General features: G+C 38.0%; 1 protein-coding gene across 6 annotated transcripts; it reads right to left on the bottom strand.

Moving 5' to 3' along the window:
- Positions 1-78: 78 nt before the first annotated feature.
- On the bottom strand, positions 79-16,057 carry elf2b (E74-like factor 2b (ets domain transcription factor)). Of its 6 annotated transcripts, none has more exons than XM_033991762.2 (10): positions 15,645-16,057; positions 10,649-10,777; positions 9,899-10,112; positions 6,364-6,477; positions 5,564-5,713; positions 3,689-3,763; positions 3,414-3,606; positions 2,472-2,849; positions 1,945-2,110; positions 79-1,674 (listed from the first exon to the last, which is right to left on the bottom strand). In XM_033991762.2, exons 2-10 carry the CDS (start codon positions 10,721-10,723, stop codon positions 1,144-1,146), a joined length of 1,896 nt encoding a protein of 631 aa, XP_033847653.1. In that variant the 5' UTR covers positions 10,724-10,777; positions 15,645-16,057; the 3' UTR covers positions 79-1,143. The 6 variants fall into 6 exon arrangements, with proteins under 6 accessions (XP_033847653.1, XP_033847645.1, XP_055077784.1 ...); XM_033991754.2 differs by having other exon boundaries at positions 3,414-3,609; positions 15,645-15,803; XM_055221809.1 differs by lacking the exon at positions 15,645-16,057 and adding an exon at positions 12,944-13,253 and having other exon boundaries at positions 3,414-3,609.
- Between the last annotated feature and the right edge of the window lie 2,114 nt (positions 16,058-18,171).

Here is an 18,171-nt window from a genome sequence, read left to right on the forward strand (position 1 = left end):
GGCTTGAGACATTTCTACACATAATTTACTCCATCACAGTTGCACAGATTTCTCCTAACAAAAGGCACAAACTCTGAATCATGTTTCAGTAAAATCTACTTTAATACACTTTGAAACAAGAGTACAACAAAATAGAATATACTTCAAATGTTGAATATACAAACAGTTCAGTCTGAACACAAATCTCCTCCCCTCCATAAAAACTGAAATGTGTGGGCTGAAATGGCAGACCGAGGATGCTGCCATGATTGACCCTTTGATATTTGTCACTGATTTCATGATATTGTAAATTGCATTGTGAGCTCAGATACAGTAAATCTGTTCAACTGAAATATATGACTGCATGCACTGGCCTTTAATGCATTCCCAAAAGTGTGGCTGCAGTGTCCACAGGAAAAAAGAAAAAAATACCAAGATAAATTTGACAAATCTCAACTCTTTTGAGAAGGAAAGTGCAAATAACCTGGTTTCTGACCTACATAACGCTGCTGTCACTAGTAATCAACAGCCTGATAAAAGAGACACTAATAAATACATGTATTAGCTCCCTTAGGTTAAGTAATACTGTGCTTGGTTCAAAGTATCAAAAGAAAAACAAAAGTTCAGCTTACTGTTCAAAAGATACATGAAACAAAAGAGTTAAAATTTAAACCTACTGCTGTTAACATTTTCTCCGTAAATATATTTTGTATATATTTACATGATCGTAGACTGCCCTTTCCCCCCTTCAGCTTTCTGCAGCACCTTTGCACAGTGATATGGATGTGAAAACCAGCATCACTTTTCTATAATTTTAAACATGCCCTCGACAAAGGCTTAATTACATCCACTTGGTTGTAATTATTTGCCTGAACGTGTAGTGTTGTAATAGAGTGAGTGCATTTCTCCATCAGAGTCAGTTACATTTGTAGCGATTAGTGTTGGTCCCTTTAGTTTCACCATTGAGTCTGTTCCTATGTTAGATGCTACAGTCTGAACTGTACACGGCCTGTCTCCAAGTTTGTGGAGGTTTTGAGGAGGGCCGGATGAGAAATGTCTTGTGCAGCAGAAGGGAAAAGTAAAAGTTTGAGTCTCAAAGACTGCTGCTGGTTATAGAGAGTAAAAATGACTTTTGTACAAACTACGCTCTCAGACTCAAGAGTTTCAACACTCGGGCTCCTCTGTCTTTGATCCCTCTGCGCTCGCCGCCTCGGAGCTGACCGCGGGGGCTTTTGTAGGACTCGTTTGGACCCCAATCGAAACAGGCACCGCTTCCACTTTCACTTTCTCCAGAGCGACTCCCGCTCCTCCAATCAGCAGCTCAGAGCCGTTCAAAACGCCACTGATCACTCGCGGCTGATTGGCTGCAGATAACGTGACTACCCCGGTTCCACCTACACCTCCGGCTTGGGACACCACCACGGTCTGCTGCGGCTGCTGCGGGACCGTGAGCCTCATCACCTGGGCACCTGGGCCCACGTTTACAGGGGCCAGAGCACGCACCGTTAGGGGGCTACCCACCAGACTGATGCCCCCCGCAGAGGACCCCACACCAGATTTGGATCCCGAGGTCTGGAGCTGGCACTGAGCCAGCTGGTGTGCTGGAATTGTGATGATTTTGGCGAGTTGCACCGTGATTTTGTCTCCATTTTCAGCTGTGGCTGGTACCATGGTCGGGAGGGTCTGGATCACGACCTGCAGCATTTGGGACAATTAGCTCTGAAATATACATGCACTGAAAGAAGTTTCATCAATGGTTCTCAAACTTTGTGCACCAAGTACCACCAGATCTAACACGACTAAAGCTGGACCAGATTCTAAAATAGCACCACACCCTTGCTAGAGTATTTCTAAACAAGCTCTAACCCAAACAAAGACAAAATGTAAATAAATAATAGAACTTTAAAGGGTCCTGTGTACCACAGTTTGAAAACCACCAAGTTCCATGATGTAGCTTTACACTACCTTCTGTTGCGAGTTTGCATTGGGCACAGCACTAATGGGAGAGGGGTTTGTGAGGAGGGTAGTGTGGCCGGCGGTCGTCCCACTCGGCTGCATCGCTACGGTGGAGATCTTCTGCCCCAAAGACGTGGTCATCATCACTGGGACTTGCATAGCTACCCTCACCGCCCTGGAACAATTATACAAAAACAATCAGCTGGTGGGACAGAAATCATTCATATACTCTTGTGTTGTTTTTGTAATCATTACTTTGCTTGGTGGAATAGTGCCTTTAGTAAATAGCAATTACAGTTTTTACATCAGTTAAGTGAAGAAAAATTGAAAAGTATAAAAATACAGGAGGTCACTTCTAATATGTCATCAACATCAAACAATCTACACTCCAAGAAGACAATTTTCTGGCAGTTTAACCATTCATTGAACAAAATAAAGATGTCATTTATTTTTATTAGTCAAAATCATAACTACTGTGTAAGACAGGTTTGGGCTATGATAACATTATGGTTGCTAGGTAACAGTTATGGATTTACCTTGGCCCTGTGGCATTAGTGATGATGGCTGCGTGAGACTGTGGCGTTTTGCTTGAATCCACCGTGACTCCTCTTTGACCGGCTGGTGAGATGGGAGTGCTGCCCCCTGCTGGCTTGTTCACAGCATTGATAGTGACGCTGGACTTGCTGCCTCTGAGGATGTTGGGTTTTGTGGGTGTAGTTGGCTCAGACTTGAGTAAAAGATTGGGTGGAGGGGGCACACGCTCATATGACGCAGGAGATTCAGAGCTGATCAGGTCCTCCGTCATGTCCGCCTTGTTGTCGTCGATGATCACAATGTTTTTCGGCATTTCCTTAAATTGGTAAACCAAGCGCTGCCCCTCCACTTTGGCAAGAATTCCTCGCTGGTAATAATATCTGCAAACAAACAAATAATATCAGTTTCCATGTTTTATTTATCCAAAATACAATTTTAAAACTGAACTACTCTTGGACACCTAACTCCTGGAATGAATGAAGCAGGTTCAATTATGCTACAACAAAAAGTACAAGCAGTGATTTTAGTGAGAAAAAAACCTAATACAATTATACTGTAAGCTGAATCTTGATAATCATTTAACTGATTAATATTGCTAAGTGACATAAAACGTTAACGTGAGAATTTAAGAAGAAAAATTATAGAATAAATTCAGAATAAATCATCACCCTATAGAAATGTCACAATATCAATACCATGTTTGTTACAGTTAAATAAACATGGTTAAAAGTTTAAAAAGTATCTCATAATACAGCAATACTATGTCAATAATGATGGATAATGATAAAATTGTGATGTTTCTCTTAACAATACTCAAGTCTGATATTGTGACTAAATATAATGTGACACTAGTGATAGTGATAACATCGTAACTGTGAGATCCTTAGCTTTAAACCATGTTATAATCAAGTTAATGATAATATAGAAAAGTGAAAGACCCTCACCGTAGAGCCCTGCCCATGGTCTCATAGTTCATATCAGGCTTGTTCTTATGTTTCCCCCACAGTCTGGACACAGCTTTGGAGTCGACCAGTTTAAAGATGCCCTTCTCCCTCTGGGTCCACTTGATGTATCTGGGACACGTGTTTTTGTCCTGGAGCAGGTCCAATAAAAACTCCCAAAGGTAAGTGGTGGATCCTGCTGAATGTCAAGAAGTTACGCTTATACACAGAAAACAGAAATTTTAATTGTACTGACTATGTAGTGACACCATCAATACCTCTGCCCTCTCTGGACTTCTTCTTGATGCTGAGATCTGGAGAGTCGGGTGAAAACGGCTTTGGCTTTCGTCCAACTACAGGAGAAATAGACCGTTTTAAAGAAAATAGCATGTTGTTTTCTGGTATTTTGTATAGAATAAAAAAGTACAGACAATATTGATCTAAAATGACCAAATTATAGAAACAGATCCACTGCCTCCCCATTCAAATTTGCAGAACTGAAATGTAATTTAAATAAATCAAAGATTCAGAAATCAGGTAATATTTCCTTTTTGGTGTGCATGTTACCACCATTGTGGCTATATAGGAGGACATCCCGTGGTTGGGTGGAAATCTAAGCAGTCAAGGACAATGTAGGATAATACAGGATTGCTCAAAACATATGAATCAATCACAATACAATTTTGAGTAAAGCCCGTCACACATACTACAGGATTTTTCAGTCTTTAACCATTTTAAAAGTGCAAAAAAAAGCGCACACAGACATGAGAATTGTATGAGATTTTATATCTTATGATCCTCTGAGGGCAATTACGGCAATGAATAGACTGCACACCACAAGCTCAAAGTTATGAGCAATCAAAACTTATAGGGCACCTCGCGTCAGTCATTTCCTGTCTACAATAAAATAACTCGCTTTGAGACTCTAAAGTGTTCAAAAGATCAGAGCATTTCGCTTCTAGTTTAGATGCAAGTCAAACCGGTTTATTTTTTGTGAAATGTGGTGCAGTAATTCAGAAAAGGGTTATTTAATGCACAGAAGGCAGGCAATAAATTACACAGGATGTAGAGTCATGTTTACTCTAGCAGCAGCTTACCTTGATCCTTGCTGTGTGGATTTATATAAACAGACAAACATGAGGAACTACTCTTGCCTTTTTACTTTTTAAAGAATGCACCAAGCTGGATTAATAGCACTGTTTTGTGAACTATTTCTGAATATTATTTGTGGAGAACAAATTCTAATGGATATGGATAAGAATGCTTCAATTTAAGTTTACAGTTTTACAACAGTGAAACGTCTTCACTCCTACAACGATTTGTACAGTTGACATATTTAAATTTCATCTTTTGCTATGGATCAGACCTGGACGACTGAGAGATTACAGACAATTTTACGGCAGGTGAGTAAAAATGTTGCCTAATCATTTTCGCCATTTCCAGAGTTTGTATCTTATGCCTCTGTGTCCATCCGTCTGCCCCTGACGCTATGTTTCATTGGCTGGTGCAGTAGCAGTGATGTTTTGTGGTTACAATATGACAGAGCAACTAAGAGTCGCACTGACACCATATACCATACAAGGGGAGCTGAGCAAAATTGAATATGAGGATCCAAAGTCACACCTCACCGAAGTAGGGTAGAAGCAAATCGGGCAAATTATCCTGTAGTGTGTGGCAGGCTTAAGTTAATGATGTGGGAGCACCATTATAACACGGTTAATACCTCCTATAGGTCAATTGTACATTATATATCTCTTTAAATATCAGCTTAAATATCACCATAACCAAGTCTCTGATGCAGCCACTAGATGGAGTGCAATAACATAGTGAGGGTTTAGAGTTGAGGTTTTTGGTTTTGGAAAACACTTCAGGACAAAGTTAAATCTGAGCGCTGCTATTTACAAGTTTGTCAACATTTCAGATGAAAACATTCCACTGTCAAGCTAAAACCAAATCCAAATTGAGGTGAAGATTGTAGGCTTATAAATACATCTTTTGCAAATGTTTACCTCATGAACAGTGTGTGCTAAAAAGGAAGCTGTAAAGTTGGTCTTATTTGGATTTAGAGCATTTGGGGAAAAAAAAAAACACACACACACACAAACACACGCACAACCATACCATATGCTACAATATTATATGATCATTTTTACCCCTCTTCTTCCTGATTGGCTCATGATCTGGCTCAGGTTCCTCTATCAAAGTGACCATCTCCTCATCTTCATCGTCACAACAGTCCTCCGTTGTAATCTCCACTTCAGTCTCTGCGTACATGTCTGGACGCATGGCAGCATGAAGGAAGTCTGCAAGGGCACCACAATAAAAGTTATATCTATACCACATCTAAAACAACAAGTGCTGAACTGGCCACAATGTAAAACCCTGCAGCCACTATCATATATACTAGCAATTAGGGTTGCTCAGATATTAATTGATACTAAAACTAGTTTGAAAACTAGATAAAAATTTGAACAAGTATCAATACAAAAAAGTCACATTAACAGGACATAAATTAACCTTTCCTGAATAGTTTTATGAGCTTGACCTGTATCAGAACAAGTATAAGACCACGTAGACTAGTATACGCCCATGGACCACTATGGAACCTATGTAGACGACTTTGAGATTACACAGATATAAAGCCACGTGGTAATATAAAAAAGTACGATGACTTAATGCTGAAAATGATATTCTATTATCTAAAGAAAGAGTGTTTTCTTTATTATCATGTGGGATCGGAATTAGTAGTATCACGTCTATTCCTTAATATCAAAATCGAGTTTGAAATTCTAGTATCATGACAACATTAATAGCAATTCAATAAAAAAAAATACAAAGACATAGACTAAACAAGGTAAACAACAACCAGCCATAAATACTGGGAGACCCTAAAAAAGCATAGAGCATCTTCCTTCGGTTTTATCATTGTGTAATAGTTTGGAATTGTTGTTACCTGGGCTGCGGTCCTCTCTTAGGCTGGAGGGAGAGTCCATGTGCAACAGAGCCTCCGCCGCCTCAATAGTTTTGTCTGAGCAGTGGATACTGGAGCCATGGACAGAGGCCTCCACTGGAACAAAACAATCATAAAACACAACTGTCACGTCTATGCGTCCAACAGATGTAGACGATAATGATTTTACGTTTTGACTAACTTCATCACGCCTTATGGGTACTTAGTAGTTTTTGTTGTACAATTTAACTTTAACTCTAAGTTTTGTTAAATAAAGTAAATTAAGTGATGTAATCTGAAAACTGAATAAAAAAAATGAACCAACTACTATTATTGGTCACTTAACAAGACAGTTAATTAGCAATATATGACTAGAAATTATTGCCTTGAGAAAAACTGATTTTGAAAAACATTAAGCCGCATATAATAACAAGAAAAAAAAACATTAACATAATGTAGTGAAAAGTCAATTAACTAATGCAATCTGAAAGATGAATGAACTAACTACTTGCCAGTGAACAGTTAATTAGCACTCTATAACTTACAAGACAGTAAAAACGGAAGCTTTTTATAATCATCACTTTGCAAAGTAATACTGATTTTATTTTTTTTAATATTAGAGTGACAATAATAGTTAAGACAATCTGACAATTGTTAATGCTAGGCCAAATAAAAAGTGCAGGGCTAATAACTAAAGGTTCCTGAGAAGAAAACCCAGGGCACCTGCTGTCGCTGTCAGTCACTAGTGGGAAACTCGAGTGGTCTGCCCATGTTTGGCTATCGCACTGAGGCAAGAGGCAGAGTAGGGGTGAGAAAAGACCTATCTTTAGCTTGTCCCATACGCACAGTCACTTATAAAAACAAATGAGCAAGATGCACGCTACTGTTTATACCAAGTAACCAACCAGACAAATTAATATGATTTAATTTAATGTAAGAAAGCATTCACATAAGAGGACACAAAAGGGTTACACCTACATACATCATTACCGAATTCTATACATAAACCATAGCAAACGAGGCTATTGTAACACATTATTTGAACATTTTATACATGTACATTTTTTAATGTTTTTTTCTAAAGTTATATTATGCACCAAAGGGTATAACGGTCAAGAATAGCAGCGAGTCCGACAGAAAGTAGTGCAGCCGTTGATGACTTCCGTGTTTACACTCCATCTTTTCCCTCCAGTTCTCTTCGAAGAATGGCACAAGTGTACCTGTCAATCAACGCCCTCCTCGCCCCTGATTGGCTATTCCTGAGTCTATCAACCCGCCCAGTCAGAGAAATGATTGGACAGGTGCCGACGTCAAACTGTGCCATAATCCCATTGGACAAATGTTACTGTCAATCAAAGCTTTACCCCGCCCTCTCACATTTACAATGCTTCCGCCATCGAAATGGGACAAAAATACTTTTAAAAATAGCAATTTCAAACATGTACAAATAACACAATACAACAAAAAACAAGTACTAAGGAGTGTAAGTGATACGGATTGACGAAACAACTGGTAGTCTAATATATATTTAATGAAATAGTCGAAGTATTATTTAAAAGGAAGAAAGGCAGTATGCTAAGGCAGGCCATCCCACGCTGTAGGAAAAGGAGCACAACAGTACAACAGCGGAAGTAATGTTAAATACAACGAATCTTAACGTCCACGTTGTAACTACTACGTCTCTAATACAGTTTAAAACATTTCTAATATAGCTGTAATACCCATCATGCCATGAAGATGTTGATACTTGTTTATTTGTATAAATAGCGTCCGTGCTTTTTACATAAGCACTAGACCAAGCAACAAACTGGATTTCTTTAACAATAATTTATAACCAAGCAAGTCCAATTTCCACGTTATTCATAGCAAAAATAAATCCACATGTCCTTGCGACCCAGACAGCGTGGCAAAGACGTAGGAAAGACAACATCCTTGCACTTCCTGGTTTTGCAGAACCCATCCGCACAGTTATTCCGCATGGCCACGCAACACAATAAATCTGGTCCTATATGCAAAATCTGCCCAGTGCAGATTACAATAATTTCACAATCAGATATCGTCATAACTACAGATTTTTCGTCTCGTAAAGCTTGCATTAAAAACCGTGTAGCAACGCCATGCAGGTTGCTACCAAGGTGATTACTTCCTGATTGCCCTCCATTGCTTCACTACGGTGCTGAGCGGACCGACACATAGCGGCGAGTTACAAAAATATACCGTGTATTAAAATAAAGCCGCTATAACTATATTTTAATCTAATAAGCCACATTACCGGCTCTGATGAGTAGATCGAGTTGATTTGCTTGCCCCTCATGCTGCGAAGTCGCCATGTTTCTCCCTTGCTGCAGATTCACACTAGTTCTCTCTGTATTGTATGGGAAGCTAATAGTGCGTATCCCTCCGCTGCTAATGGAAATTTCAATTGACTTCAACGGGCCGCGTCACAGAGACACAGCTATCCCTCCGCCGCCGACACAGGAAATAACCCTCCCTCTGCGTGGCTTACGTGCAAAGCACCCAAATAGCATAATAATGCAATTTCATACTTGGCTTTAACTTTCACGTTTTTGTGAAACGAGGGTCACTGACAATGTAAACAATCAATTGCTGGGTCTTATTTTGTCACAACAACTTACTTGAAGAAAAGCTTTACAGTTATGCAGACATTGAGCAGTTATATCAGGCAACAAAACCTAATTGAGTACAAAAAAGTATGCAGTCGTCTTGTAAATGGTTCCCGTTAATAGATTAGACTATGGTGGCCTCCCATAGTCAATTTTTTGCCCTCATAGTCTAAACAAGATGGGCAAAAAATGTAATAAAAACATACTTTTTGATTGTTATTTTATCATAAATATAGCACTGGGTAAGTAGCTTTAATTAATATTTTATATTATATGTCATTTTTTGGAGTAGTTAAGGCAGTAAGTATACTCATTGTATACAATAAAATTATTCAAATAAAAATTGCCTGTTCATCATAGTCTCCTCTGGAAAGTACTGAAATGTACATGTCCAATAAGATCCATTTATTTATAAAAACTGGCCAGTGCAAGCCTTCTGATGGCATTATAAACATATCATAAACAATCATCCCTATTTGCCAATGCGTTTCTATTAACCAAACACAACCCCAGATTACACAAAGATCCCAATTAGAAAGAGATTAAGATGCAATTACTGGCTGATAAAGGTACTCAATCACTCTGTAAGAGATTAAACTTCAGAAACTATCCACAAGGGGGCAGTATGTAACAAAGAATATATCTATCGGTCTGCCTTCCTTCATGGGACCTGAGGTATCCAAATCGATGGATTTTATGGATATTATTTCAAATTAGGGACATTTATATGATAGTGAGCAGATGTGTTTTTTTAAATGTTTTCCAAAATTGGGTAGCCCAGTTTTAATTCCCAGTCAGTATTTTATTTTAATTTTACTTAAAGCAGCCATGTCTAATTGTCTAATACTAGTACTTTAACATAATTCAGTGTAACCCAAATAAATTATATAGCCACCAAATGTTTTCACTCTCACCTGTCTCTTCTTGTGGCTGCACTTCCTGCTCCTCTGATGCCTCTTGGATCATGTAGGTCTGTCCGTCACACACAAACACCTGACTGGTCTGTCCCAGGCCTCCTGCACTGACTCCGGGGTCCTCCTCCACCACAATGACCTCTGGGTAACCCTCCTCATCCTCACATGCCCCCTCTTCCTCCTCCAGCTCAATCTCCACGTCACATTCTCCATCCTGCACAAAATGCAATGAGAAACAACATTGCCATTGAACTATGTTCATTGAACATCATACTATTGAATTTTAAAAGTACATATGGCAGGTTTTCATGTTTTATAACTTAGTTTCGTGGGATAGTACCTGTATGAGCTAAATATATATGATAGTTTTATACCTGTCAATTAGCAGTTTGAGAAGAAGAGTTAAGATGTTCTAAAAAAGAATCTCTCTATAATTCTATGCCATCAATAAACACAATTCCAGCCAAAAAGCTGGGATAATTTAGGCACAAAGAACAACATTTTATAAGTTTAAGTTAGCAAAATAAATGTGCTAAAATATATTTTATCATCAAAATATAACTATTATGTGCATTAGAGCTCTCGCTCTCATTTACAGTGTGGTTGCTAGTTAACAGTTATCAAATCCAGCAACATATGTCACATCTGTTGCTCATGTCCAACCAGGAAGTAACATTACCCACCCCTTGTACCTCTAATGTAAATCATAATGTTAACTCATAACAACGTGCTGTGGGAGTGTGTGCGCACCTGTTGAGGTTCTTCTTCTGCTGTTACATACTCCACCACAGTCCCTCCAGACTCCACCAGCACCACGGAGGTCATCCCTCACAAGCTGTGCATTTGACAAGAGCACCCCACCCTCCGAGCACCCACGCCCTGTAGGAAAACATAATGTCATCAGTCTGTATGACATTTACAAACAGTTCTTGGGCATGTGAGGATTTAAAGGCACATTATAATTAAAACTTGTTGAAATGTATTTTTAAAATGGATTAAAAAAAAGTGTAACTATACTGACTAGCCAACTACAGAGATAATAGTAAGTTGCTGCCCTAGTGCTATCCTAAATGTATTTCAAAGTCTCCCCTTTGGTCTCAGCCAACAGGAAGTAGGTTGTGCAGGAAGCACTGGATGCAGCAGGAAGCCAATTCATTCCATGCTCCACAATCACAAACAGTGCTGCACAATATGAGACGAAAATGTGCAATTAAAAAGAATTAGAGGAAATGTTAATATTGCAATGAAATAGATATGAAAAGTGAGAGGACTGATGAAAGCTGAATTATGTATTATATTTTGTTCATAACAGATTTAGGGACGATTAAATCATTCTTATGATTAGCTTTCTTGGTTATGCATTTGGTGATACATACATACATATACTATACTATTATTGCAGTATGTATGTATGTATGTATGTATATTTATTTATTTTTTGCAGGCCTTACATGGTGTCATTGTAACAGTTGCTGTAAACTACATGATGGCTGAATCTACCCCTTAAAGGCGTATACTGAAGTCATGCTGCCTGTCTGCTGCTTCTGTCACTGTATGGTGCTACTTGCAATGTGCTATGCAAATAATCTGCCCTATGGTAAGAGGGGATAATTGCATAATTGATACTGCAGTGTGAAGGCTGAAGTACTGGATTTTCTATATTTGTGAATGGCAAAAGCACACCAATAAACTTGTAGAATACAGCATTTTCAGAACTCTTTTTGCGGAAGACCCGCATCCAAGACAAATTTGCAGCCATAGCAGACCTTGCACAGGGCAAATTGGGTCACAAAAGCAACTGAAAAATTCAAAGAAATTCGAATTATGATAAAATGAAAATCAGAATTTGGCTAGAAGAAAACTGTGATATTCATTTTTTTGCCCATCCCTACAAGCTATGATTTTGGACGTCCACCTCAACAACCCTACATGCAGTGCTTCCTTATGGACTGAGGATAATACTCAGACCACTAGCAATAGCCACACACCATATTCATATCGGCAATGTGGGTGAAGTGCCTTACCTACTGGCACACCACTCTGACTTTTGTTGTTCTCAGCGGTCTCCCATCTAAGTGCTAACCAGGCCCGGCCCTGCTTAGCTTTTAAGATCTGACAAGATCAGGCTTTGATAAGGAGGTTTGTCAACACTAAATAGAGAACATGCACTACTAGCCCGAATATGCAGAGGGGTGTTCTCACAGGCCATAATACGATAGGCCATTATGTGACAAAAGAGAAATAAAAACAATGAAAAAAAAGTTACATTTAAATCAACACAAACATATACACATTTTTTGTTGTTTTTCGCTGTTGCTTTTTTCATATAAATGTGAGATTGTAGCAAAGGTTAGTAGTCAATTGTGACATCATCTGTAGGAGCAGTTGAGATTTCAGCAATACTTAAATGATGACATGGTAGGGAAATACCCAGAGCTGGACTGTTTGGCATAGGTTGCCTTCTGTTCCTATTTCAATCCCTGGAAAATCAAGTATCGTTCACTGTGTTAGAGTTGGTTCAAACAGGTAAGACAGGACCTGCCAGTTTGTGCAACCATGTGCTCTATGTCCATACACTATATACTAGCATTGTTCTGCTGAAATAACTCGATTTGTTATTTTGAGTACTTTGAAAATAGAATAAAATGTATAAAAAAAAAAAAAAAAAAAAAAAAAGCAGTTTTCAAAAGTAAATGATCCATGACACTGTTTCAACAATATAAAATACTTAAAAAATACCACTATAAAAATGCATATGGAACGCAGTTAAAATATGAATTAAATAAGTACAAAAAATAGGTGTTCTATAATTAATACATTGTTAACTGTCACCAATACCACTTAATTATGATTTTACAAAGAGGAATAAATGAACTGTTCATTCCCTACTGTATCTTTAAGTGGTCACATTAGTCATGTCTTGAAGCGCTCTTGTTTTTTTTGGCAGTCTATAAACGCACAATGAATCAGCAGAAATGATTAACCAGGCATTAAACTTCAAAAATATATTACAAAAGAAAACTTGCTTTGTAATAATCAACTTACCAACACTACGGAAGAACATCTTCACGTACACTTGTTAACTTTTTAAATCCACAATGAAGAAATTAGAAAGACTACAGTTTCCTTGTCAATTTAAATCGTTTTCTCCACTTTCCAAACACCATTTCATCTTGCCATCCGCTCTGTTGTCTTGTCTTTGCATCTTTAGCCCCTGTCTGTCTGCTCTAAGCAACTCAGCACTACTCAGCTCCAGCCCTGGTTTGTGGTCACATGATGAGGGTGGAACACACGCAGTCACATGATCTCTCTTTCAACAACAAGGCTTTTGTCCCAAGTAACTGGCACCACCACCATGGCTGCTGCTACTGCTGGGGGGAAAAAACACAACGCACTGCCTTGTGCCGCCCTGCCCACCTCAAAGAAAAAGGGAGGGAGAGAAAGAGGCAGTGAGGGAAAGCGAAAGCAATGAACTGAGTGAGAGAGAGGGTGAAAGAGGGAATAAGAGACACAGAGAGGACGAAACAAGCAGGGAAGTATAAGCAAAAATGATTTTGTGTCTGTGTAATCCCTTAGTTTTACAGGTATGATTGTAAAACATTAGAAATCAACCACTCTGGGTTTTTCCATTGACGATGCAAATATTGCCAGTCCTCACAAAAATCGGCCAATGCTGAAGCTAGCCATACCTGAAAAATGTTATTATTATTATTATTATTATTATTATTATTATTATTATTATTATTATTAATAATAATAATAATAATAATAATAATAATAATAATAATAATAATAATAATTATTATTATTATTATTATTATTATTATTATTATTATTATTATTATTATTCGGTAGGGATGCTATGTTATAATATTGTCTTAAACTTCAAGAAAATGGTCATCCTTAAGATAAAAACATTGGAAGGAAAAAAAGCCGTGGCAATAGTAGGGGTCGGCATGGCACCAATTACACCACTAATTTCATATCACTATTTCCTTGGATTATATCACAATTCATGTACACCTATTAATATTGCTTTTAAGAGACAGCTAAAGCTGACCAATAGCAGAGGTGGGTGGTGAGTTAGATAGTTATAATAGGTTTTAGATCATTTAAAATATAAAGTTTGAATACTCATTACAGCCCTAATAAGAAACCACACTTTGACAGTGTGGGGCCAATACAGGAACTACAGAACTCAGCGAGAAACCAACATTCAATCATTAACCACAACCCAGCAAAGGCTGCGCCTCAGCCAACAACCGCAATGTTCATTTTGTATCAAAGACAAACATTTGAAGAGGAAACAACTCACCTCTATCTCTGGTAGTGTAGTTTTCTTTATGTGGGTATGTTGAATTAGTTCACTCTTGTGCATTACATTACAGCAAAACAATTTAGGTTTCAGAATTTAATGGTAAAGTTGTGGTATTTGTGAGTAGAATATGGAGTCCAACTTATTGATACTTTGCAGTGATATGATGCTGGGGGTGTTCTAAATGTATCTCTATGTTGCGATGTTCAGAAGTTACTGTAATAACACAATGCACACATTAGCAAGCAGCATTAAAAAGTTTGAATATGGTCTAAAAATACTAAATGGATTTAAACAACACAGCCTGTGATAATATTTATGATCCTGTTTAGGTGTTTAGGTGTGTTAGATTTTCAACAAAAATGTGAGAATGACTAACTAAAAAACTCTTGGCTAATGCTAGCTAGATTGTAATTGTAAAGTTATTTGAGAGAGACTTGTTTAACAGCACAAATCAACTCACCTGTTGTAGTTCTAACTAAGATGGGTCTTTTTGGTCAGATTGTGTTAAAACAAAGCTCAGATTTAAGTCTAATAGAGCATCTTACAGAGTTGTGGCTTCAGTTAGCATCACATCCCCAGAGAATGTTGATTACATCAGCTGCAAAGTATCAATATTGATATAAGACAAAGAAACTACTCTGCAAAAAGTTGGAAAAACTAAATGTGCAGCACATATGTTTGAGTCAAGAGCCAGTTTCATATAGGGATGTAACAATATCCAAATCTCAGGGTACAACATTATCACACCTCACATTAACTGCAATATTTTGGAGAGGCAAGAAAATTTGTAGATATTACTTTTTTTCTCTTGGCGCACACACATCAAGTATAAATGTCATAAACGTCAAAAACATGTACTAATTTCATTCATTTGGACCCTTGGAATACAAAAAGCTATTGACAACAAGAAGTCCACAGAATCAGTGACCTACTTATTACCACCTGTTGCTCTTACACAGAAGTAGGAGCCCATTAATAATCGTATTGAGTCCTGACATCAATATTTAACTGTATGTGTTTTTAATCATAAACACACATTAGAGGTGTGTCTGAATTCACAGTAGGCGGTCTGGCCTCTTTACGATTTCTCACAAGAGCAGAGCACTCATATTATGTTAGACATGCACAACGTTACAGCAGCAGCAGCCAGGGGAGTGTTCAATGATACCTTTGCTCCTCGGTGTAGCTAACCTTATCAATGAATTATTAGCTCTCTTATTTACATAGTACCACACAATGTTAGGACGATTTGGCTAGAAACATAAAAATTATGACAAATACAGCATGTGGTAAAAAAAAGACCGCTTTTAGTTGTTTGACCAGGGAACATTGGCATAAACTTGGCTAACAACATTAGCATAAGGTGTTAGCACGTAAACTAACGTCAACAGACACGCGGCTAAAGCGTCCTAGCTTCAGTTCACTTACCGTTTCTTTGTTTTTTTTTTCCTTTAGATCAGCAACTTGTATGGAAACTTCGGGTTAGCTCGTCTGCTAATGAAGTGTCTGTGTTTATGTCAGACCCTCCTCCTCTTTCCTTCGCTGTGGAGAGCTCCGTGTCGCTCCCACCTCCACCACCGCGCCGCTGCCCCGCTCCACCGCTCCGCTCTGACGCTGCTCTCACGCTCCAGAGACTCTACTACTACACCAAATGTACGGGGTTTAAACGCTACAGTCGGTAATCTGGACTCAGGGGCAATAGCAAGGACATCCAGGCATCTCTTTTAGCGGCAAGGGTCAAGTATTTGAACTTGAGGGCAGGCTGCTTTTGGTCTTGTTAATGGACGAAGCCTGTTGTTGTATTTTTTTTTACTCTGCGCTTGTTTTACACCCGTGACGTCAGCGCGTACAATAAACACTAGACACGCAAACTTCCAAAAAGGACAAACTGGGTCAAATTCATGGTCAAATTGAATAATTGCTTTCTCACATGTTAGTTTCTCCCAAAGATTTTCACATACAATTACTAAACGCCTTTTCTCTTTTTTAATTAAGAAATAGACTACCTAACAATAAGTCAATATAACCTTAATGTGTGGGGGAAAAAAGTAGAAAGCTGCATCAAATAGAGAAATAGTGAATAACAATATGTCGATATGACCAACATTGCAGACTGTCACAGGGTTCAGATCATGATTCAGTTATTATCACCATATCCCCCAGCCTCTATGTGATAATGACACAGGCCTACTCATAATCATAAATACTGAGTGTAGACTAAAGAACAGTGTAAAGCACATGATAAGCCCCTATAGCCCCCAAATAACAGTGTTCAATGTATAATAAAAGTGTTGCCGACACAAGCCACACAACTTGAAAATATATAAGCTTCCATCCATACTAACCTACAGCACATAATCCATTGAGAATGTAAACAGACTAGAAGTTTTCGTTTGGATATGGAAAAAAGTAAAGGAATACACATTTGTACTGTATATTTAATAGAAAACACATAGAATTGTATGGACAAGTCAACTTAGGTCTATTTTATCAAGTTCAGCTGTTGAAAAAATGTTACACCAGTGCCACCCACAGGCAGCATGGTATTATTTGATCACCTTTGCTTAGTCCTTAAAATATGGTTATATGAAGCCTTGTGGAAGAGAGTTCATGTGTTGTTGTCAGTATAGACTGTATAAAGTCTATGGTAGTCACAAAAATCACTTCCTATGCTGCTGCTTGTGCCCAGTAGTCTAAAAAACTAACTGGAATATATTAGCAAAAAAACACTTTTTGTTGTAGATTGTATTGTCATAAACATTTAAAAGGGGACTAGTTAAAGATTAAAAATATGATAAGCAACATTTATAGCCTATTCCATAAATTATATGAGTTTCAACTATTGATATATCATTCTTACCTTGCCCTTCACCTGCCTAACTCACTCTCCATCACTGTTCCAGTCCTCTCACTCTGCTCCAGGACCGTCTCCTTCAGTGGTATAGGAGAGACAGCACAATGTGTCATCCTTTGTGGATAGTTTCACCTCTGTCTCTAAACCATATTTAACAGTGTCCAACATATAATGTCCCAGTGAGTTCATGTAAAACTGAACATACATACAGAAACTGTAAACAATAGCTGTTTACAGGTTCAGTGTAGTTAGCTCCTCCCTTCGGATGGATATAAGGCAGTGTTTTGATGAGGTAACAACATTCTAACATGGCTGAAAACTCACAATAATCAATTTTTAGGAAATATAGGAACTTTAACTTGTATATGACAAATGGATTTATTCTGAATTTGATATATAATTTATTGGAAATACACAGCAGCGCACCAGTAACTATATAGTGCAAACTGTCATTGTGTTCTTACACTTTACCCACCTTGGTTAGAATGAATGTGGTGTGTGCATTATTATTGGTGGTAGAATGGGCTGATGGTGCAGACTGGCAGTCTTGCTTTCATCAGTCTACCCCAGGGCAGCTGCAGCTATATCTTGTACTACCAAGTATGGAATTAGTGGATAGTGCCCAAAATTGTACAGCAATTTTGATAGCTATATATGACAAATGCATTATTCTTTATATATTATCAAATAAACAATGAAACAATTAATTTGTATTTACTGGTTAATAACTGTTTTTGTTTTTAGTTGACTTTTATGTGAAGCACTTTGGTCAGCTGAAGTTATTTTAAATGTGCTATATACTGTAAATAAACTTGAATTGAATTGAAGAAAAATGGTCAACAGGTGTATTGTTTTTGATGGTGTGGTTGTAACATACCTGCTTTGTTGATTAAGACAAATCTCCTTTCCTCCTGCAATAGATTTGAGTCTCTGACAGATGCTGCAGCCCTCTCCACAGCTGTGAGCACTAATGGAAAGGATTAGTGTGAAATTTCAACACATGATAGCAGTGTTCAGCAACTATAATATGATAATTTTATCAACCAATATTGTGTCTTTGTCTTCATCAATGTTGTTTATCTGTTGAAAATCAAAACCATC

The sequence above is a fragment of the Periophthalmus magnuspinnatus genome, chromosome 1 (genome assembly GCF_009829125.3).
Source record: "Periophthalmus magnuspinnatus isolate fPerMag1 chromosome 1, fPerMag1.2.pri, whole genome shotgun sequence".
NCBI lineage: Eukaryota > Metazoa > Chordata > Actinopteri > Gobiiformes > Gobiidae > Periophthalmus > Periophthalmus magnuspinnatus.